The 22521-nt window shown below is 41.9% G+C and overlaps 1 protein-coding gene across 1 annotated transcript in view; it reads left to right on the top strand.

The window, feature by feature from the left end:
* Positions 1–21507, top strand: part of pcsk2 (proprotein convertase subtilisin/kexin type 2) — an 82095-nt gene extending 60588 nt beyond the window's left edge. Inside the window, exons 8-12 of the mRNA XM_063056130.1 lie at positions 542–717; positions 7076–7291; positions 7499–7599; positions 10212–10439; positions 18310–21507. Coding sequence (XP_062912200.1) covers positions 542–717; positions 7076–7291; positions 7499–7599; positions 10212–10439; positions 18310–18805 — 1217 coding nt within the window. The 3' untranslated portion in view covers positions 18806–21507. The remainder of the gene's footprint in view (positions 1–541; positions 718–7075; positions 7292–7498; positions 7600–10211; positions 10440–18309) is intronic.
* The last annotated feature ends 1014 nt before the right edge of the window (positions 21508–22521 follow it).

The following is a 22521-nucleotide window of genomic DNA, read 5'->3' as shown; positions in this document are numbered from 1 at the left end:
AAGTTCATGAAATGTGTCATCAAAATTTTCACAAACAAATTATTAAAGGGAAGAGATTAAAGAGTGACCTTGTAAAGTACATCCACAGTTTTCTGCAGTGCAACTGGCTGTTTGATGTTATTGAAAGCCAGGAACCAATGGGCTGAAATACCTGGTCAAAGCTTTCAAGTTTGGATCTGTCCTCTCAAGGTCAGCTCCACAAAGGCTTGCTTATCAGCTGGACTCAGCTGTTTATCAGGAGATTGCACCAGGGAAATGGGATACTCCCACATGTGACCAGTCAGCTTGTTGCCTTTGGAAGATTCAGCTCTGAGACCTTGATTAAATCTCCCAACTATTTGCAATGCCTGCTTCTTAATTTCTTGTGATTTGTGTAAAGTTAAATCAATTAAATCTGAATTGGAAACTTTTATTTTTACATTCTTCAAAAAAAATGCCTATTCAGGTCAAATAAATTGCTGTATTTCTGTTAAAGCCATTGCTTATGCATTGAGAAATGGATTTGAAACTGTCTTTCACATTGCCATTTAAAATCTTAAAGGCATTCGTATGCTGGACCAACCGTTCATGACGGACATTATAGAAGCTTCTTCTATCAGCCACGTGCCTCAAGTTATAGACATCTATAGTGCTAGTTGGGGACCAACTGATGATGGCAAAACTGTGGATGGACCTCGTGAGCTGACTTTGCAAGCTATGGCTGATGGTGTTAATAAGGTAAGACGTGGGGTTAGGGGATTTCATTGCTGAGGTCTATCTGAACTTATACAAACACAAATATGCTGATTGCCACTGTAGATAGGAGGTGCTGAAAGGCCCACGGGAATAAATTTTGGGAGCAATATAAAATGTTCAGCTACGACAATGTATTTAATGCTATTAATGAAGTTCTGGGTGGATAATTTGATTATTATAATGTTGCCATGTGGCAGAAATATGTTAAGATAATATTGTTTCACCCTTCCCTGTTTTCCAGTAAAGTGATCTGAACCAAAACCTAAAAGGTTATGTTGAGACAGGTGGGAAAAGTAAGATTTAAAGGCAATTGCATTCTCCCAAAGCTTTATTTTATAAGAGTCATGGTTTGTTTTAATCTGCAGAATTACTACATCTGGTTATATATCACAGAAATTCTTGATCACCAGGGCTCCACAGGGGACTGTCTTGTCTCCCTTTCTCTTCACCATTTACACCTCGGACTTCAACTACTGCACAGAGTCTTGTCATCTTCAGAAGTTTTCTGATGACTCTGCCATAGTTGGATGCATCAGCAAGGGAGATGAGGTTGAGTACAGAGCTACGGTAGGCAACTTTGTCACATGGTGTGAGCAGAATTATCTGCAGCTTAATGTGAAAAAGACTAAGGAGCTGGTGGTAGACCTGAGGAGAGCTAAGGTACCGGTGACCCCTGTTTCCATCCAGGGGGTCAGTGTGGACATGGTGGAGGATTACAAGTACCTGGGGATACGAATTGACAATAAACTGGACTGGTCAAAGAACACTGAGGCTGTCTACAAGAAGGGTCAGAGCCGTCTCTATTTCCTGAGGAGACTGAAGTCCTTTAACATCTACCGGATGATGCTGAGGATGTTCTATGAGTCTGTGGTGGCCAGTGCTATCATGTTTGCTGTTGTGTGCTGGGGCAGCAGGCTGAGGGTAGCAGACACCAACAGAATCAACAAATTCATTCGTAAGGCCATTGATGTTGTGGGGATGGAACTGGACTCTCTGACGGTGGTGTCTGAAAAGAGGATGCTGTCCAAGTTGCATGCCATCTTGGACAATGTCTCCCATCCACTACATAATGTACTGGTTGGGCACAGGAGTACATTCAGCCAGAGACTCATTCCACCGAGATGCAACACAGAGAGTCATAGGAAGTCATTCCTGCCTGTGGCCATCAAACTTTACAACTCCTCCCTTGGAGGGTCAGACACCCTGAGCCAATAAGCTGGTCCTGGACTTATTTCCTGGCATAATTTACATATTACTATTTAACTATTTATGGTTTTATTACTATTTATTATTTATGGTGCAACTGTAACGAAAACCATTTCCCCCGGGATCAATAAAGTATGACTATGACTAATATATTTTAGTGCAAATGACTGTGTAGAAATGGAAATTGTGCCCTAAGTGAGGTACTATAATAACGCTACAAGAGTGTTTGACTTGCCTTAGAGTGCTGCAGACAAGTATGTACTTGTCTTCCGCCACGCAATCCCTGACCCATCCCGACAGGCCAATCTGATGCCTAGAGTAAAGGAGTGTTGTCGTAGAATGGTTGCTTCAGTAGTTTTTATGTAGCTCATAGTACTAGAAGGTGTCTGGGCAGCCTGCAGTACTTTGTAAGTAATTCTAATGCTGGTCTCCTGATATCAACAGCATAATAATTCAAATAAAAACACGTACCCAGTTGTCCAGGTACAGTATTCCCTAACATTCATGCTGTGCAGCCTTGTGGTCCTATTTGTGTTAAATCATCTGTGTGGGAGGTGGGGATGGTGGTGTGTTGAGGCTACTATTAAATAACTACAAATACTAGCTGTGCTTGCAGCCTTTGTTCACATCCAATAAATGAAAGGAATGGAATGGATTTAGCTGGTGAGGTACAAGCGAACAATATTTTAGTATTTATTTAACTTCTCAAATGCATAAAATGCTTTGATACCTATTGAATAAGAAAGTATTATGCCTTGCATTCAGGGGGCATTTTGTAGGATGTATGTGCAAATAATACTTTTTTGAATTTACAAGTTATGGTTCATCATCTCTGCCAAATGAATCTGGACAAGTGCAGGTTTAAGTGCAGTTGTCCGTGAGTTGCTGCGATGAGTGTGAAAGCATTATGTTGAATGTGTTATGTTATCATCGCAAACCAGATTTGGAGAATTAATTGTTTATGTGGTGAGTCAAGATGCTGCCCTTTTTCCTGTGGCTCCTGGGCTAAAAGCCAGAGGAGACAGATGGTTTGAACATTTTGTGTTTCTGCTATTGATGTTGATGCCAAGGGAGTTGAGCTATCTGATCAGTTCATAGGGGTTTTGCAAGACTAAGACCCTTTTCTTTGTATGTACAAATGGAGGCAAATCAATCAATTTTTGGAGCAAGCAAGATAGTATTTAGTTGAAATGTTGATTTAGAGAGATTTTGTCATATTCCCACTGTAGGCAACTTCATACTGTTGGCTCCACAACTAAGCACATACACTATGAACAGGATTACTATTATCAATAATGTGAAACTAAACTTCCTCATAACTTAATCTTCAATCAGCATCTTATAATTATCAGAGTTCACTGCCTTTACTCACTGCTTTTGTGATATCTATTTCATGGAGATATTGACTTCCACCGTGCCCACGTTTCACCAGCATCGTCTGAGTCAAACTTTTGTTGCTCTGAACCTAAATTCCTCAATGACCCAGGGGTTGTGTTCCTTGTGCTTGTTCTGGGTTTGAGTCTCCTGCACACAGCCCAAAAGAGTGTGAGGTGGTGACTAGTTATGTAATTTGCAGGTATCTCTTGCAGCAGTTTATTTAAATATAAAAATAAAGCAACTGCCTCTCATTGGACAGAAATTTGCCCAACATTGTACATGGACACAACCTTTAGACATCAATCTCTATTTGAGAATCCATACTGAGGGAAACACTTGCTTTTTCTCAACCTGCTTTCACTCTTATTTCTTCAAAGAATTTGACCAAACATGCTCTCCCTTTTTGAACTTCATGCTAATTAATTATTATTTCCATATATCTTTCCAAACATTCAGTATTTCAATCTTCATTTTAAGCCCAAAAGCAAATCAAAAGTTGATGACTGATCAAACTTATACCCAGTTCTACCTGTGTTCAGAGTTTGTCTGGTATAACTTGCCTTTCCATGGACTTTATTATCAGACTCCTTTGTATTTTCTTTGGTATACTGGGGATTTGTAAATATTATGCATTGATGCCAGCTTTTATTTTGCATCTTAAATTTGAGCATCCTTTTGACTTCTAGTAGTGTGTTGTGTCAACTGTTCCATGCTCAGCTCTGGTTACATATTTCATATTTTCTTACCAAATAGAAGGAGTCCAATCAGCCAATAGATTTTATTCTCACTCTCATAGAAATCCCAGTTCTCTAATTCTTCCTCTGTAATATACTCTGTCACACATGCTCATTAACAGCCAACGACCCCTACCCTCCCTTTGCATTCTCCATCTACCTGCTTATTCTGTGGGTAATTGGCAGTAGAGAATTGACTTTAACAGTCAGCATTTGTATCTTTGAGATATGAGAGGAAACTGGAGCACCTGGAATCCATGTGGTCTCAAGGAAAAACATTACAAAATCCACAGAGGGAACACCAGAGGTCAGAATTGAACCAGGGTCCCAGAGCTGAGAACTCATCTGCCAGCCGTACTCTACAAGGTGGCTTCATCCACTCATTCACTATTAGCTGTGTTTCTTCAACTACTAGCCACCCTGAGCTTCACTACCTTCTTCCTACTAGAATGCACATTTTCTCCTCGAGTATCGAGACCTGAAACAAGCATTTGGCCTATGTCATTCATACTAGGGCCTGCATTTTACTCGGTCCTTACTGTGCTTGATTTACTCAGCTTCCTTTGCCTTTTCACCTAATCTTATCACAATAATTTTAAATAGCTTTCCTTCTTTATATTTCTGTCATTTTAATCTGGTCTTTTTATAATTTGGTTTACTGGCCCATAACCAATTTCATTTTTATTAAAGCTATTCTACTCTGACCTGTAGAGATTTAAATATGTTTCTTTGAAGGTAGACATTAAATATGTTTAATTTTAGGAAGCCCCATATGCTCTTGCACGGTTGTATGCTCAGTGACCTGCCAAATGTTTGCAAAACAGTCAGTGCAGAAAACACAGGAACTTATGAGAAACACACGTGGGCATGAAAGAATTTCTGGCAAATTGTTGGTAAATCTGCTATCATTAATCTGCAATTTTTTCAACATACTGCCATTATTGAATTCTGTTTTTTAACAATATTTTAAAGATGTTATCATTATTTTTTTTGTTCAGATAATCCCTGGCTAATGATCTTTGTGGCCATTTTCTCTGGCATTGGCATCTTCTTGTCATTTTCATATTTTTCATCCTCAGTGCAAGAGGATAACAAGGGAGAGGGTAGGACCATTCAAGGATAAAGGGGGAATATTTTCTTGGATGCTGAGGATGTGCGTGAAGTCCTTAATAAGTACTTAACATCAATATTTATTGTGGAGAAAGACATGGAGGATATGTGTATTGTTATGCCAGGGCATTTTGAAGTAAAGGAGGACATTGTGCTAGGTCTTTTAAAGAGCAGTAGGGTGGATAAGTGCCCAGGAACTGATGGGATATACCCAGGTTGTTGACAGAGGCAAGAGAAGAGATTGCTGGTGCCTTTACCAATATCTTTGTGTCCTCTCTGGACAAGATTCTTAACAGTGTTGAAGAGGAGAAGGATCTTGGATCCAAGTTCATAACTCCCTGCATGTGGCTACAGTTGTTGATAGGGTAGGTAAGAGGGCATAGAGTATGTTTACCTTTAGTAGCTGAAGCACTGAGTGCAAAAGCCAGGAAGCTATGCTGCAGCTTTATAAATATAGTTAGACCACATCTGAAGCATTGCATACAGTTCTGGTCACCCCATTATAGGAAAGATATTGAGGGTTTGGAGAGGAGGTAGAAGAGGTTTACCAGGATGCTGCCTAGATTAACATAGAAACATAGAAAACCTACAGCACAATACAGGCCCTTCGGCCCACAAAGTTGTGCCGAACATGTCCCTAACTTAAAAATTACTCGGCTTACCTTTAGCCCTCTATTTTTCTGAGCTCCATGTACCTATCCAAAGGTCTCTTAAAAGACCCTATCGTATCCGCCTCCTCCACCACCATTGCCGACAGCCCATTCCACGCACTCACCACTCTCTGTGTAAAAATCTTACCCCTGACATCTCCTCTGCACTTACTCCCCAGCACCTTAAACCTGTGTCCTCTTGTGGCAACCATCTCAGCCCTGGGAAAAAGCCTCTGACTATCCACATGATCAATGCCTCTCATCATCTTATACACCCCTATCAGGTCACCTCTCATCCTCCGTTGCTCCAAGGAGAAAAGGCCGAGTTCACTCAACCTATTCTCATAAGGCATGCTCCCCAATCCAGGCAACATCCTTGTAGAGGGCATGTGCTGTAATGAGAAGCTGGACAAACCTGGGTTGTCTTCTCTGGAATGGCAGAGGTTGAGATGAGATCTGATAGAGGTTTATAAGATTATTTGAGGCATAGATAGTGGAGACAGACCGAATCTTTTTTCCCAGGGTTGAAATATCTGATGCCGGAGGGCATTCATCTCAGGTGAGAGGGGGTAATTTCAAAGAAGATGTGAGGGACAAGTTTTTTACACATAAAATGGTGGATGCCCAGAATGCATTGCCTGGGGTGGTCGTAGAGGCAGAAATTCAGAGGACCTTTTAAGAGCTGTTTAGATAGGCACATAAATGTGAGGAAAATGGAAGGATATGGACATTGTGTAGGCAGAAGAGATTAGTTTAGCTGGCCATTTGATTACTAATTGAATTGGTTCAGCACAATGTTGTGGACTGAAAGTCCTGTTCCTGTACTGTAGTTTTCTGTGTTCCATTACAATACAAGCAAAAGACAGAAAATCTAGTATAGCACTTTTTCTGCAAACTGTACATGACAGCCAATGAACTTCATTGATGAGCAGTTAACCATTCAACATCGAAATACAGCGGCCAGTTTATGCAGTGTAAGCTCCCCACCATAATGGGATAAAAGCCAGGTCAGTGTTTTTTAGTGGGGTTGATCAAGGGACAACCTCATTCCCAGGATACTGGGAAGAACACATCAGAATAGTGCCCTGGGATCTTTGGTGTCTCCCAGACAGGGCCTTGATCCAACGTCCCATCCAAAAGTAGATTTATTTCAAATAAAGGAAGAACCTGACTGTACACAGATCTCCTCCCTCCGTGGCGCTTTGCCTCTGTCTGACGAGCAAAGCAAGTCATTTAACCTGACAGCTGAATCCTTTGTCACAGGGTCGGAATGGAAAGGGAAGCATTTACGTCTGGGCTTCGGGTGACGGGGGCAGCTATGATGACTGCAATTGTGATGGCTACGCATCAAGCATGTGGACCATTTCCATCAACTCTGCCATCAATGATGGGAGGACAGCACTTTACGACGAAAGTTGCTCCTCAACCCTTGCGTCTACATTCAGCAATGGGAGGAAGAGGAACCCAGAGGCCGGCGTGGTGAGCCTTGATACTATTGTGCAACTCGGGCTTCTTTCTGTAGATAGCAGCTGTTTCTTTGTTGGATTTATTTTCAAAATGCACAACTGAGAATAATGCAGAGGCTTTTGTTGATAGCATGTATAATTGAAGACCCTTGGTATGTGAGAGATGAGCTGTTTACTTAGGTAAATGATCTAATTATTATTTTTAATTGCTTTATGAAAGGCAACGACTGATTTGTATGGGAACTGCACTCTTCGCCATTCTGGAACATCTGCCGCAGCACCAGAAGCCGCTGCTGTCTTTGCTTTGGGTTTGGAAGCTAAGTACGTAGGGATAATTATATTTATGCTGTTAAACTTACATCCTGATTAACCACTCCTCTTTTACATGACACCATATTCACTCATTTTAAAGTTCAATGAGTTTCTACAGGCTGTAGTTGTGTGTATAAAAGTGCAACTTAAAACACTTTCTGTATATAAAAATGCTTTGACTTAGGATGAGGCCATTCAGCCCATGGGACCTAGTTTCCCATTGACTTAGTTCATGGCTATACTGAATATACCATGACTACCTTTATTCAGGTTGGATACCATAAACCTTGAAATCCCCAAGCATAAGATAATTCCATGGATCTGTTTTAAATTGCTGAACTTCATAATCAATAATATTTTAATAAAACACTATTAGATAATCACTAAACTGTGCATGAAGGAGTATTTCATGACATTTCCCCATTTCCTGTGAATGGTTTTGTTCCTGATTTATTATTACGTTTCCTTGCACTGGACTCCATTATCCATAAACATAGAATGGTACGGCAGGGGAACAATCCCTTTCACCCAGCATGTCTGTGCCAACCATAATCCCTCCTGCCTACACACAGTCCTACTTCTATTTCATTTAACTGTCTAAGTGCATCTTGAATGTTGCTTCTACCACCTCCTCCAGCAGCTGTGTAGAAAAAAAACTTGCCCTGCATATCACCTTTCAACCTTCCGTCCTCACCATAAACTCAATGCTTGACACTCCCACAACAGTGATCCGAAACTCTAGAAGCTTGTACTTGGACTCCTCTTTGTGCACAACCCCAGAGGTCCTGCTTTGTAACTTTCTACCTAACTCCCTAAATTCCCTTTGTCAGCTCTCACCTCTTTCCTCCTTATATGATAGTGCCAACATGGACAATGTCTTCCGGGTGCTCACCCTCCTCTTTCAGAATGCGTTGTGCACAGGTGGGCTTTGCAGTGATAGTTTGGAGACAACAAAGTATTATGGAAGCAATCCAGCATAAAAGACAAATGACGCCTCTCAGAAAACTTGTAACGATGAGATTAGTTGGTGGTAGATGAGGGAAGGGCGTGGTGAGGGATATGTAGTAACAATTAATGACCAATACAGGTCTTTACTCAGGGTGTTCATTCAGTGGGATAATGGTATTAATATGAATCATGGAGGCACCTTGAGCTGGCTTTCAATCTGTCACCTCCGACATGATTGACAGTCAAGGCAGCTCACGATGGAAGGTAAAGGTCAGCTCAGGTCAGAGTGTGGGGTATGAGAAGCTCCGTAAATCCAGAATCAGAACACAAGGAGAGCATTCAAGCTGGACTTTATTTACTTACTTTTCTGACCTAACATCAATCATCTCAAGTGCATTACCCATCCCCACTGAACCAGACAACCCACTACTATCCAACCACGAACACCTCTGCTCACTGCCTTATTGCTCAAGTGCATTACCCATCCCCACTGAACCAGACAACCCACTACTATCCAACCACGAACACCTCTGTTCACTGCCTTACTGCTCAGTCTGGTTGCAACTGCTAGCAACCAACTCAGTGTTTCAAGTGGGGAATTGTCCACCGGTATGATAAGGCGGACTAGCTGTTAAAATCTGTCACATGTCCGAACAGACACCCTGGACAAAATAGCCACTCCAGTGATCATGCTCTACATCTGCCCCTCGAAAAAGATTTTTCTCCTACATTGTGATATCCTTTATCTTGATAAGTACAAAATTCACAAAACACATGAAAAACATAGCAAATCGTTCATTTTGAAAGTTACTTAAAATTGCATTACACCTCTCTTGGTTTCAGGCTGTTCTAAAGTACTTAACATTAAAGATTCTGTTAAAAAAAAAGGATAGACAGCATGTTCTCACAATGGCCAGATAACCTGTTTTATTGATGGTGTTTGTGGAAAAATATTGGTCAGATCTCTGGAGGATACTTCCCTGCACTGTCTACACAGGAAGGAGAAAGGGGTTCACTTGGTCATTGGAACGCAGCACTTCCAGCAACCTTTGTACTGGGTTATTAGCTTAAAGTTTTATATTCACATCTTTGAAGTGGATCATGCCTCCATGGCCTTGTGCCTTGCATGTCAAACCAGTTCAGTAACAACTCGAACTCATTTAATTTTGCAAAATATTTTTTTGGTAGGTTGAACCATGTTTTTTTCAGTTTATTTCCCATTCTTACATCACTGATTATTATTAGCTATGGCTCTATTTATGAATCATATGCAGAAAATTCTAGACTGATGCTCCAGTGAAATTCTGAAGGAGCACTGCATTCCTGGAGGTGCTGCCATTGAGTTGCAAAGTTATATATATATAATACTATAGTGCTATTTAGATGAAATGCAGAGCAGCCATTAGCCGTTTGCTAATTCCTCCCTCAGTCAAAATAGGTTATTTGATCATTAAAGCAATGCTGTTTGTGGTCTCTTGGTATACAAGTTGTTTGCCTTTTTCCTTGCCTTATAATGTGGGAACAGCTCAAAAGTTATTTGATAGTTGCTATGTGCGTGGTGGGATCCAGTGGCTTTGAAAGTCACTGTCTAAGTTCAGTTATTTCCTTCTGATGGCTGCTTCTGACAACGGCCATGTACACTGATACAATGTCCCCACTCTTCTGTCTTTCAGTCCAAATCTAACGTGGCGAGACATGCAGCACCTGACTGTGCTGACATCCAAGCGCAATCAGCTGCATGACGATGTTCATAAATGGAGAAGAAATGGCGTGGGTCTAGAGTTCAATCACCTCTTTGGTTATGGCGTTCTTGACGCTGGAGCTATGGTAAAAATGGCCAAAGACTGGAGAACAGTTCCTGAAAGGTTCCACTGTATTGGAGGATCGATTCAAGAACCTCAGTAAGTGCTGGCCTCCTTTGTTCTGTTCCAAACGTAGTCCCAGGAGACTTTAAAAACCTTTAGAAACACAGCAATAAGTTTACTCTTGTATCTTCATACCAGATTCTTTTCGTCATCAAGAAAAATAACTACTTGCTTCTCTTTACATCAATGAAACAATTACTTCCTTTCTAATCTTCTCCACAATAAATCATTATATATGCAAAAATTTGCCTGAAATCTCTCTCAGCCCCTTTTACTTTATGCTCCTTTGGTATTTGAAGTTACGCTCCTATTAACTTGGACTTACTTTACTAATCGCCAGCATAAAAATTAAAATTTCAGTAAGTTCATTATGAAATCTTTTCAAAAGAGTACAAGCACAATGTTCTTTATCTACCTTCACACCCATACTTTAGCCCCCAAGGGAGCCTCACATGACCCAGGGGTTGAATTCATCAAGTTATTGAAGTTAAAAAACTAATTGTGTAAGTAAGTTATGTTGAATTATTCTGTACTTAATTTCTCACAGTTGTGATTTCAATGTGTATCGTAGGAATGAAAATCGTGCATTGGGGCAGACAGCTGCCTACAAATTCCATTCCTTTAACACCTCTATGGTACAGTTGACCCTGACTGAAATCAACCTCACAGAATGGTAACACTCTTCTAGCAATTTTAGTGTTAAGTGACAACATGCTTGCCAAGTTCATTGCCAACAACTTTTGAGAAAGGATTCAGATATGTCCCTTATATCTTAATTTACACCTTGGCTTTGGCATGGCATTCATCATGCTGGTTTTCGATAAGTACTTTTCAAAAAAAGTACTTTTTTTCCCTCACTCTTGTACCCCTGAGCTATTTCTGACCCCTAAATATTTAATTATTTTTTAAAGAGCTCTTTGAATCTGCTTCTACCACCCTTCCACCCTGTCCTGGTCTTAATAACCCACTGTGTGAGGATATTTTTTCCTGTAAACATTCAGGAGTTTGGATCTTGGAATCTTTAACAATTCAAGAAATAGTGATATTTTAAAGCAGGCTCAAGTACACACAATGTAAACAAAAAGGCATCTGTCCAACAGGAACTTCTGGTCAAGGGGAAACTGAGCTATAGTTTCTGTCACGGTCATGGCTCAGGCTTAAGCACAATAGATTCTGCAGTTGATGGAAATCCAGAGCAGCATACACAAAATGCTGGAGGAATTCAGTAAGTCAGGCAGTAGCTATGGAAATTAATAAACAGTTGACATTTCGGTCCAAGTCCTTTTGGTCCTGATGAAGGGTCTTGACCCAAAACATGACTGTTGGTTCATTTCCATACAGACATCCCACCCTGCAAAAACTGATTTCCGGGAGGTAGCACCATCAATTTGCGGGAGATTTCCGGGAGAGGTGTCTGCAATAGAGTAGCTCCTTAGCAGCTAGCCAGCTAGTTTAAATAATGGTAGCTATGCTAATGAACGAATGACAGCTGTTAAACTCACCTCAACATGTTTTTTACAGTCTTAACCCACCATGGGCAATAGAAAAGTCACTGTTGCAAACAGTGCAGCGAGCAACACTGTCATTATTTTTGACCCCTATTAGGCAGGGGTACACTTTAATGTAGTCTAGGGTGACGTACGTTTTATATTTTCTATTTTTCCTGGAACACTCTGCCACGGAGCGCTCTCACTTGCTTGCTCTCGCACTCTCTCTCGCTTGCTTTCTCTCGCGCTCTCTCGCTTGCTCTCGCACTTGCTTGCTCTCGCGCTCTCTCTCTCTCGCTTGCTTTCTCTCGCGCTCTCTCGCTTGCTCTCGCACTCTCGCTTGCTTTCTCTCGCGCTCTCTCGCTTGCTCTCGCACTTGCTTTCTCTCGCACTCTCTCTTGCTTGCTTTCTCTCGTGCTCTCTCGCTTGCTCCCGCACTTGCTTGCTCTCGCTCTCTCTCTCTCGCTTGCTTTCTCTCGCGCTCTCTCGCTCGCACTCTCGCTTGCTTGCTCTCGCACTCTCTTTCACTTGCTTTCTCTCGCGCTCTCTTGCTTGCTCTCGCACTCTCTCTCGCTTGCTCTCGCACTTGCTTTCTCTCGCGCTCTCTCGCTTGCTCCCGCACTTGCTCTCGCGCTCTCTCTCTCTCGCTTGCTTTCTCTCGCGCTCTCTCGCTTGCTCTCGCACTTGCTTGCTCTCGCGCTCTCTCTCTCTCGCTTGCTTTCTCTCGCGCTCTCTCACTTGCTCTCGCACTTGCTTTCTCTCGCGCTCTCTCGCTTGCTCTCGCACTTGCTTTCTCTCGCACTCTCTCTTGCTTGCTTTCTCTTGCGCTCTCTCGCTTGCTCTCGCACTTGCTTTCTCTCGCGCTCTCTCGCTTGTTCTCACACTTGCTTGCTCTCGCGCTCGCTCTCTCTCGCTTGCTCTCGCACTTGCTTGCTCTCGCGCTCTCTCTCTCTCGCTTGCTTTCTCTCACGCTCTCTCGCTTGCTCTCGCACTTGCTTGCTCTCGCGCTCTCTCTCTCTCGCTTGCTTTCTCTCGCGCTCTCTCGCTTGCTCTCGCACTCTCGCTTGCTTTCTCTCGCGCTCTCTCGCTTGCTCTCGCACTTGCTTTCTCTCGCACTCTCTCTTGCTTGCTTTCTCTCGTGCTCTCTCGCTTGCTCCCGCACTTGCTTGCTCTCGCTCTCTCTCTCTCGCTTGCTTTCTCTCGCGCTCTCTCGCTCGCACTCTCGCTTGCTTGCTCTCGCACTCTCTTTCACTTGCTTTCTCTCGCGCTCTCTTGCTTGCTCTCGCACTCTCTCTCGCTTGCTCTCGCACTTGCTTTCTCTCGCACTCTCTCTCGCTTGCTTTCTCTCGCGCTCTCTCGCTTGCTCCCGCACTTGCTCTCGCGCTCTCTCTCTCTCGCTTGCTTTCTCTCGCGCTCTCTCGCTTGCTCTCGCACTTGCTTGCTCTCGCGCTCTCTCTCTCTCGCTTGCTTTCTCTCGCGCTCTCTCACTTGCTCTCGCACTTGCTTTCTCTCGCGCTCTCTCGCTTGCTCTCGCACTTGCTTTCTCTCGCACTCTCTCTTGCTTGCTTTCTCTTGCGCTCTCTCGCTTGCTCTCGCACTTGCTTTCTCTCGCGCTCTCTCGCTTGTTCTCACACTTGCTTGCTCTCGCGCTCGCTCTCTCTCGCTTGCTCTCGCACTTGCTTGCTCTCGCGCTCTCTCTCTCTCGCTTGCTTTCTCTCACGCTCTCTCGCTTGCTCTCGCACTTGCTTTCTCTCACACTCTCTTGCTTGATTTCTCTCACGCTCTCTCGCTTGCTCTCGCACTTGCTTTCTCTCACGCTCTCTCGCTTGCTCTCGCACTTGCTTTCTCTCACGCTCTCTCGCTTGCTCTCGCACTTGCTTTCTCTCGCGCTCTCTCGCTTGCTCTCGCACTTGCTTGCTCTCGCCCTCTCTCTCGCTTGCTTTCTCTCGCGCTCTCTCGCTTGCTCTCGCACTTGCTTGCTCTCGCACTCTCTCTCGCGCTCTCTCGCTTGCTCTCGCACTTGCTTTCTCTCGCGCTCTCTCTCTCTCGCTTGCTTTCTCTCGCACTCTCTCGCTTGCTCTCGCACTTGCTTGCTCTCGCGCTCTCTCTCTCGCACTTGCTTTCTCTCGCGCTCTCTCTCTCTCGCTTGCTCTCGCGCTCTCGCTTGCTTTCTCTCTCTCGCTCTCACTTGCTTTCTTTCGCTTGCTCGCTCTCAAAAAAGTTGATTTCCATGATATTGTATATAATTTGCGGGCATCAGGGAGCCACTATTCATATGTGGGAGACTCCCGGAACTTCCTGGAGGGGTGGGATGTCTGTCCATAGAAGCTACCTGACCGACTGAATTCCTCCAGCATTTTGTGTGTGTGGCTCAGAATTAATTGTTTTTAGGTTCTCAGGGATGGTTTTTGGGCAGAGAGGGGAGTTGGGGGTTAGATTTTGGTTTAGGGACAGGGATGTGGGGAAATTAGAGGCCAGACTGGAGTCTAGTACTGCACTCTGCATTTGAAGGGCAGCGGCGCAGATGCGGGACATCCATGGTCAGATGTCGGGCCAGCAGACCATTGGGAATGAGGGCTAGTGGCACCTCCTGAGTCAGTAAGATCAGAGTTCCATGTAGGCAGGAGGCATAAGGGCCAATGACTCTCTAGGTATGCGAATCAATAAGACTGGAATTTGAGGCCTAGTGTTCAGGATCCTGTCATCAGCAAGTCCAGAGTTTGTGGCCTAGTATTTGGGGTCCTTATCCAGAGTCCTTATTTGCTGTCATCTCTGGGTCCTGGGTCAATGCCAAAGAGTGAAGTCCATTGGTCGATTGTAAGTCAGCAGAAGACTGTGTCTGTGAGTCTCTGCAAGTCCATTGGGGAAGTCGAAGTCCAATGTCTACAAATCCACGAGTCTGCAGGAGGCCGAAGATGGCCTGTCCTGAGAGGGAGGACTGTGTATATGAGTGTGTGGGAAGGAGGATCCGGCCTTGTTTTGCTGTTGTTGTGTTGCTTGATGTGTTCTGTATTGTTCTGCCAAGTAGTGTGGGCATGCTGTATTGGTACCAGAATGCGTAGCAGCACTTCCAGACTACCCCATCACATCGTTAGATTGTGTTGGTTGTATGTTTTGACGTACCTGTGAGAAATAAATGAATCTGAATGATTACCTATTTAATATGTAAACAGTACATTGTGCAAAGTTTGTTGTGCATATTGCTAAGGAAGCATTTACTGTGGGCAGTCCAAGAGAAACCACTGTATCCTGAAATCTGCATAGCACCTTTCCCATATGAAGAGGTGGAGTAATCCTCTTAAGCGTGCTGCTATGTGTAATGAATGATTTTAATTTCCCCTCCCAAGCAGTTACATGAGTTACGTTTGCAGTGCTGAAACAGGGTGGTTAGTCTACAGTCAGATACCTTAATAACTGCTTAGGCCTCAAACTAGATTAGTTAAACTAAAACACAGAACAAAAGAAAAAAAATTGTAAGTGCTGGCTGGAGAAACAGATTTGTTTGGTTCTAAAACTGAACTGTCATGATGCTTTGTGTTGCACTGAAGGAGAAAGTTTCCTGTGGCTAAAGAAAAAGAATGGATGGATTGTTAGATTAACTTTAGTCACAAAGTGGTTTTTATAACGACCATTGTGACAGAGCCTCTGCAGTTATATTGTATTCACAGGTTTATTGTCGTGATGGATGTATCTTTGACTTCTAGAAGCCCAGTTAATAGTTATTTCTGTGTCTGGCAGCTTTTATGCATTTGGCAGGCTTTATCAGGTAGTCCTGAAGAAGGGTTTTGGCCTGAAACATTGACTGTTTATTCATTTCCATAGATGCTGCCTGACCTGCTGAGTTCCTCTAAGACATTGTGTGTGTTGCTTTGTCAGGTAGAAAATTGTCTTGGGTATCCAGTGCTAAATTTGGCTCAGTAGATTGTCAGCTACCTGTTATATTTCCCCTCACCTGAAGGGACCAAATGGCAGGATAGTGGAAGGTAATACTCTTGCATTTGTTTAGCACTAAGATCCAAATGCAAGTGTTTATGCTGCATGTTGGTGCCTTTGGACTTACCTGAAGGTAAGCTGCAAATTTTTCTGGATGTGATGTGACCAGGTTTCCTTGATCATGTCTTATGAGGCAGGGATTTCAGAGATACAATTTAAGGGGAAAAGGCTGATGTTCACCTAGGTCTCTCCAGAGAAATCTAAGTGGCCATTTGGTCGGAGAGGAAGAAGACTTATTCGAATCATAACAGGATGATATTTAACATGAGCTGTTTTTACCCCATCATCTCGGTGCTGCTTCTAGGTAAACTGATCCAGTTAGTTCCACTCTCCTGTTTCCCCGGAGCATTCTTGTTTTTTTTTCACCTTTCAACTATTGTACATGAAAGCCCTATAGCCATTTTGAAGTCTACTATTGAATCTTCTTCCACTGTGTTCTTTCAGTCAGCACATCCTGGATTATCATTTGCTGTGTAAAAAAAAATGTTCTCAGTCACTTTAATTCTATAATGTCTGGTTCTGACGCACTAGAAAATTCTTTATCAAACCATGGTGTTACCAATAGAGATTTCAGCATTTTATTTTGCTATATTAAAGTTGTGAAAGAGAGCAGAGAGGTGGATCGGGACAAGAGATCCTGATTCATTCAGCATCATTTCTGAATGGTGGATGGAGAAGGATCAGCCCTGGCAAAGATGTACAGAGCAGTTCCACGTTGTGAAGTGTACAAATTTCTCCATTGTAATCCTACTGCTAACTGGGTGAGATTTCAAAGATGAATTTCCCTGGCAGCTTCTTAATCAGTTTTTTATTAGTCAAAGTTCACAAAAATGTTCGTAACTCCAGGTGGTGATATGATTTTTCCCATCAAGTTTGTAATAAAATTATAACAGGCTTCATACAGATGAATGGTTTGCTTGCCAACTTCTTGTGTCCTTTCACTAAGGTTATTAGTCTCCAAGTACCACCAAGTGGGAAGTACAGAAGCTTGAAATCCTACGCCATCCAGTTCAAGAACAGCTACTTTCCTTCAACCATTCGGCTTTTGAACCTACCTGCACAACCTTGGTCATTGCCTCAGTACAGCAACACTATGACCACTCTGCGCTGTAGAACTTTGTTTTTTTCCTCCTTGTTCTAATCATGTTCTTTCTTTATAATTTTGTCCAACAATATTTAGAAACATAGAAAACCTATAGCATAATACAGGCCCTTCAGCCCACAAAGCTGTGTCGAACATGTTTTTACCTTAGAAATTACCTAGGCTTACCCGTAGCCCTCTACTTTTCTAAGCTCCATGTACCTCTCCAGGAGTCTCTTAAAAGACCCTATCGTTTCCGCCTCCACCATGTTGCCAGCAGCCCATTCCACGCACTCACCACTCTCTGTGTAAAAAAAAAACTTACCCCTGACATCTCCTCTGTACCTACTTTCAAGCACCTTAAAACTGTGCCCTCTTATGCTAGCCATTTCAGCCCTGGGAAAAAGCCTCTGACTATCCACACAATCAATGCCTCTCATCATCTTATACACCTCTATCAGGTCACCTCTCATCCTCCGTTTAATTATTGTCTTTCTTGTGAGTGTTATGTCTTTGATGCACTGTACCTGGGATGATGCTGCACGTAACTTTCTTCTGTGCCTACATGTGTATGTGCATATGACAGTGAACTTGACTTTGACTTTGTTAGCAGAGTCAGCACTCAGAAGGACTTCTGAGGAGCAACGTGAATACTTCAGCTGTACCTTCAAGTTGTACTAATGCAGGAATCCCCAAAACGGAGCCTTTGTTCTTGATAATTGTTCTATGGAAATCATAAAACCATTATCCCTGGAAGATAGGTTCAAAGCGCACAGAAATAAACTACAACCATAACCAACCAATCGGGGGGCGTCACGTGATGATGTGGGATTGAGACGTGTAAATCCAGCTCTCCCGCAACAAATCATAACCAACCAATCATATAACAGCCTTGCTATTTAGGAAAATTGTTAAGGTCTTGTTCGTGTTTCATGATGAAATACCTGACATGGTTGAACTGGCCACAAAGTCAGGTGGATGCAGGTTTGAATCCCACTTCAGAGATGTGAGTTCAAATATCAAGCTGATGCTAAGAGAGAGGTGCACTTCCAAATGAGATGGTCAGTGATGAGGTGCTGAACTGAAGTACCAACATCAGCTTCAGGTATTTTCTGGCCAACCTTTATCTTTCAATAAAACTAATTGAAGTAGCTAAGTTGGCCACTATCACATTATTATTTCAGAGATGTTCCTGTGTGCAAATGAGCAACGTTTCCTCTATTGAAATCATTTGTGCACTTTATTCACAGTGAATTGATTTAGGATGTTCCGAAGTTGGGAAAGGGTTGTGCAAGTCCCAGTCTTCTTTTCCATAATTGTGCTTTTCTTTCTTTTATTTGCCCAGGACAATCTCGTCAGAAGACAAGCTGATCCTTACAATATCAACTGATGTGTGTGAAGGGAGGGGTAATTTTGTCCGCTATCTAGAACATGTTCAAGCTGTGATAACTGTAAATGCCACTCGGCGAGGAGCCCTGAACATCAACATGACTTCGCCCATGGGCACAAAATCCATTCTGCTCAGCCAAAGGCCAAGGGATGATGACTCCAAGGTGGGTTTTGATAAGTGGCCTTTCATGACAACACACACTTGGGGAGAAGACCCCAGAGGAACTTGGGTCCTAGAAGTTGGCTTTGTTGGTGACACTGTGCAGAAAGGTGTGCTCAAAGAATGGACCCTAATGTTACATGGGACTCAAAGTGCTCCTTACATAGACCAAATAGTGAATGACTACCAATCCAAACTGGCCATGTCTAAGAAGGAGGAGTTGGAGGAAGAATTAGATGAAGCAGTGGAGAGAAGCTTGAAGAATCTGCTGAAACAAAACTATCCTCAGTAAACGCTGCATGTCGGTCTTACATCCCCAAATCGTACACCCCAGCTGCTTTGTGATTTTAAAACTACTGAAAGTAATGTTTCCTGTAGCAAAGTCATCACACCTTGTCACAATTTTAAACTCATCTGTTGTATATTGTCAGTAAATAATTAAATTTAAATGACAATTTTTTACACAGATAATGTAATTCTGCAAATTTTATGTACAGTTTGTGACACTGTAAAAGAATTTTGGTGTGCGAAATTTAAAAGTGAAATCTTGCAAGCAAAGCAGTGACAGTTTTTCTTTATATTTTTGTGGTAAATGTTTATATAAAAAGGTGTGTTTCCAATTTACAGGCAATGGTTTGAGCATATTTTTGTAGCTTACCCAAATTAATAGCAAACTTATCTTGGCTGGCAAAAGCACTTTACATTCTGAATGGATAACACTGAGTCATATACACCCACCTCCTTCATTGCCAATTCCCTATGAAATGAGTTATTTCTCTACTGTGGAATAGTTCAAAATCAGACCAATGGTACATTAATAGGTTATTATTCAATGATCAAACTTGGTGCATATTGTAATTGCGGGTACCTACTTTATTTTCTGCTCTGCTATATTAAAAAGAACATAACCCAAAGTCAAATCTTTGAAGATGAAAGCCTAGCTTTTGAATTGTATATATTTGTATATTCAGGCAAAACAGTGGTATTGAATAGTAGCAAGGAAATTCTGCACATCATTTATAATACATTATAAAATTGTGGGGAAATAAGATATCAATAAGCTTGAAAGAGTACAGAGAAAATTTGCAAGGATGTTGCTGGGTCTTGTGCAATAGGGTAGGATTAAATAGGTTAGGACTTTACTCCCCCCTCATGTCAGATGAGACTAGGTTATAGGTTTTGGTTGAAAGGTGAAATATTTAAGGGGAATTTGAGGGGGATCTTCTTCACTCAGAGAGGTGGTGTGAGTGTGGAATGAGCTGCTACTGAAAATGGTCATTTAAGAGTAGTTAGGATAGATACGTGGATGGGAGAGGGTTTGGAGGGCTATGATCCACGTGCAAGTAGATGGAACGAAAACCAGGCCAGCACAGACTAGATGAGCCAATGGCTCTACAAGTGAACAGTATGACTCTATACACTGATCCCTGTACTTTCATATCTAATGCTATTACATTGACTTTGGTGAAAAAATTACAATTCATGCATTGCACATTTCGTTGAACTAAATTCCCTTCCCTGATAAAGGGCCTAGGATGTGAATCATGAGATGTTTAACTTTACACAAGTGCTGCCTGACCTACTGTGTTTTCATTCAAATTTCCATTACCTTGTTTGAAATAGAACAATCTCACCAAGCATCTGGAAAGGGAAATGAAAAGGAAGCAAGCAATCCCAACCTCTTATTAACTGTGAAAGGACACCCAACCTCACAATTCATCACTTAAGAAAATAGATCAGCTCCCTCCACCTGCCTTTTTTCCATTGTCCTTTGTGTAGCAATCTCAGAAGTATGATCTTCAGTTAGCAGAGTTTCAACATTTGTTTGGGAAAGAATGTTCCAGGTTTCTACTACCATTTCTGTGAAGAACTGCTTCTTGAAAGCACCACAGAATAACGCAGCTCAAATCTAGTTAAATCACCCTTACTGTTCTGGACTCTCTTGAGGAGAAATGATAAGTAGAAAGAAAGAATCATTTCTTTTAAAATGCCTTAAGCATCTTAAGTAGACCATAATCTACAGCACTCATGGTCTACATTTTGCACCCTATTCTTCGTCTAAAACATGAATTCCCTCACTCTCAGCACTTCCTGGCTGCTGTGTTTTCCACCTACAAATTGCATTGCAGTGATTTATCTACATAATCTGGCACTTTTGAAGTCAGCAACCTCTATCAGCAAGAAAAACAAGGGATAGGTACACAGCCACCTACTGGCTGCCATGTCATATATAATCGTACCCTAAGAATATATCTACTTTCCTATAATATTGTCCAAATCCTGGAACTTCTGATCCAACTGAGGGAGTCCCTTTCTAGTTTTAAATGTAGAGATGATGTGTTTAACACCTGTTTCTCTATTAATGCAAGCATAAGCAGTCGGCACAGGAGGTGATTTCATAGTCCATTTAGCTTTCTATGCCATTTGGCAAGTCACAGCCGAGCTTTATCCCAAGCCCCGTTCTGCCTGAATTCCTTAATTTTCCCGAACTCTGAAAATTAGCCTTGGTTATGGTAACAACAATGCATCCACATCTTTCTGGAGAAGAGAAATATATAGAGCAACAAAATACTTGTTTGGCATACTAAATGTTGAACTCATTGTCCCATGGCTCCACGTTCTTTGGAAGACTTTGGAAGAGTTCTCAACTGATAGACTGGAGACAACATAGTGGTGTCTGAAGAGAGGATGCTGTCCAAGTTGCATGCCATCTTGGACAATGTCTCCCATCCACTACATAATGTACTGGGTGGGCACAGGAGTACATTCAGCCAGAGACTCATTCCACCGAGATGCAACATGAAGCGTCATAGAAAGTCATTCCTGCCTGTGGCCATCAAACTTTACAACTCCTCCCTTGGAGGGTCAGACACCCTGAGCCAATAGGCTGGTCCTGGACTTATTTCCTGGCATAATTTACATATTACTACTTAATTATTTATGGTTTTATTACTATTTAATTATTTATGGTGCAACTGTGATCAATAAAGTATGACTATGAATATAAAGTATGACTATAGCATATTGATACTCTGAGATACAGCTCAATTTCCATTCCTGTTACCATTATGGCACCAAGCCTTAACTAATTGCCTTCGTAAATCATCAGAAAATACTTTCTTTAGAAAGAAAGGTTAGCTTTATTTGTCACATACATATCGAAACATATAGTGAATGTGTCATTTGCAACAATGGATGTATAGGTCTAAAGATGTTCTTCACTCCTTTACTAAACCATTCTCCAGATCTTAAATGATACATTTACCAACTGCTATAAATCTTCTTTTCTCCTGAGGACCCTTCTAGAAATAGCTAATACGTTATGCCCAATATGAGAGAAAGGAAAACTGACGTTTATATAATGTTTCTCGTGGTCTCAGGAAGCTACAGATATTTCACAGTCAGTTAAGTACATATATTTGAAATGTGGATAGGTTTGTAATATCAAATGACACAATATTTAATGAATTATGTTAGAAGTGGCATTTAACAGAAAATGACGGAAACCACAGCAAGAAATGCTCAACTGTTTAGCTAGCATCTGTGAAGGGATGCTATTGATGTTGTCTGTTAAGTGCCTCCTGTAGTCTGTTTTTTATTTCATCTTTCCAGTATCTGCAGCTTTTTTTGCTTTTATATTAATGTTGGTATTAATGCAGGACTACTGAAGTTCTGACCTTTTTAAAGTTGTGAAATAAGCTTTAATAAATCTTGTAAATTCACCAGGAATTTTCCCATGAGAGCTACTGGATTGTGAAAACAATCCAAACTATTCACTTATTTCTTCAAGGAAACTAGCTATTCTTTCCAGTCTTGCATTTACAGAGTAGCTTATGCCACTAAAACAGTATTAAACCAGTGCAATTCTTTTCAAAGTGTAATTGCAGCATTAATGCAAGAAAAACAGAATCCTATTTGCAAAGCAGAATCATGCAAGTACCAATGTCATGATGAACACATAATCTGATTTTGCAATGTTAAGTATTGGATTAACATTTGTCACTGCAC

The sequence above is a fragment of the Mobula hypostoma genome, chromosome 8, assembly GCF_963921235.1.
Source record: "Mobula hypostoma chromosome 8, sMobHyp1.1, whole genome shotgun sequence".
Lineage (NCBI taxonomy): Eukaryota > Metazoa > Chordata > Chondrichthyes > Myliobatiformes > Myliobatidae > Mobula > Mobula hypostoma.
Note: the sequence above shows the minus strand (reverse complement) of the source record. Positions and strands in the feature narration are given on the sequence as shown.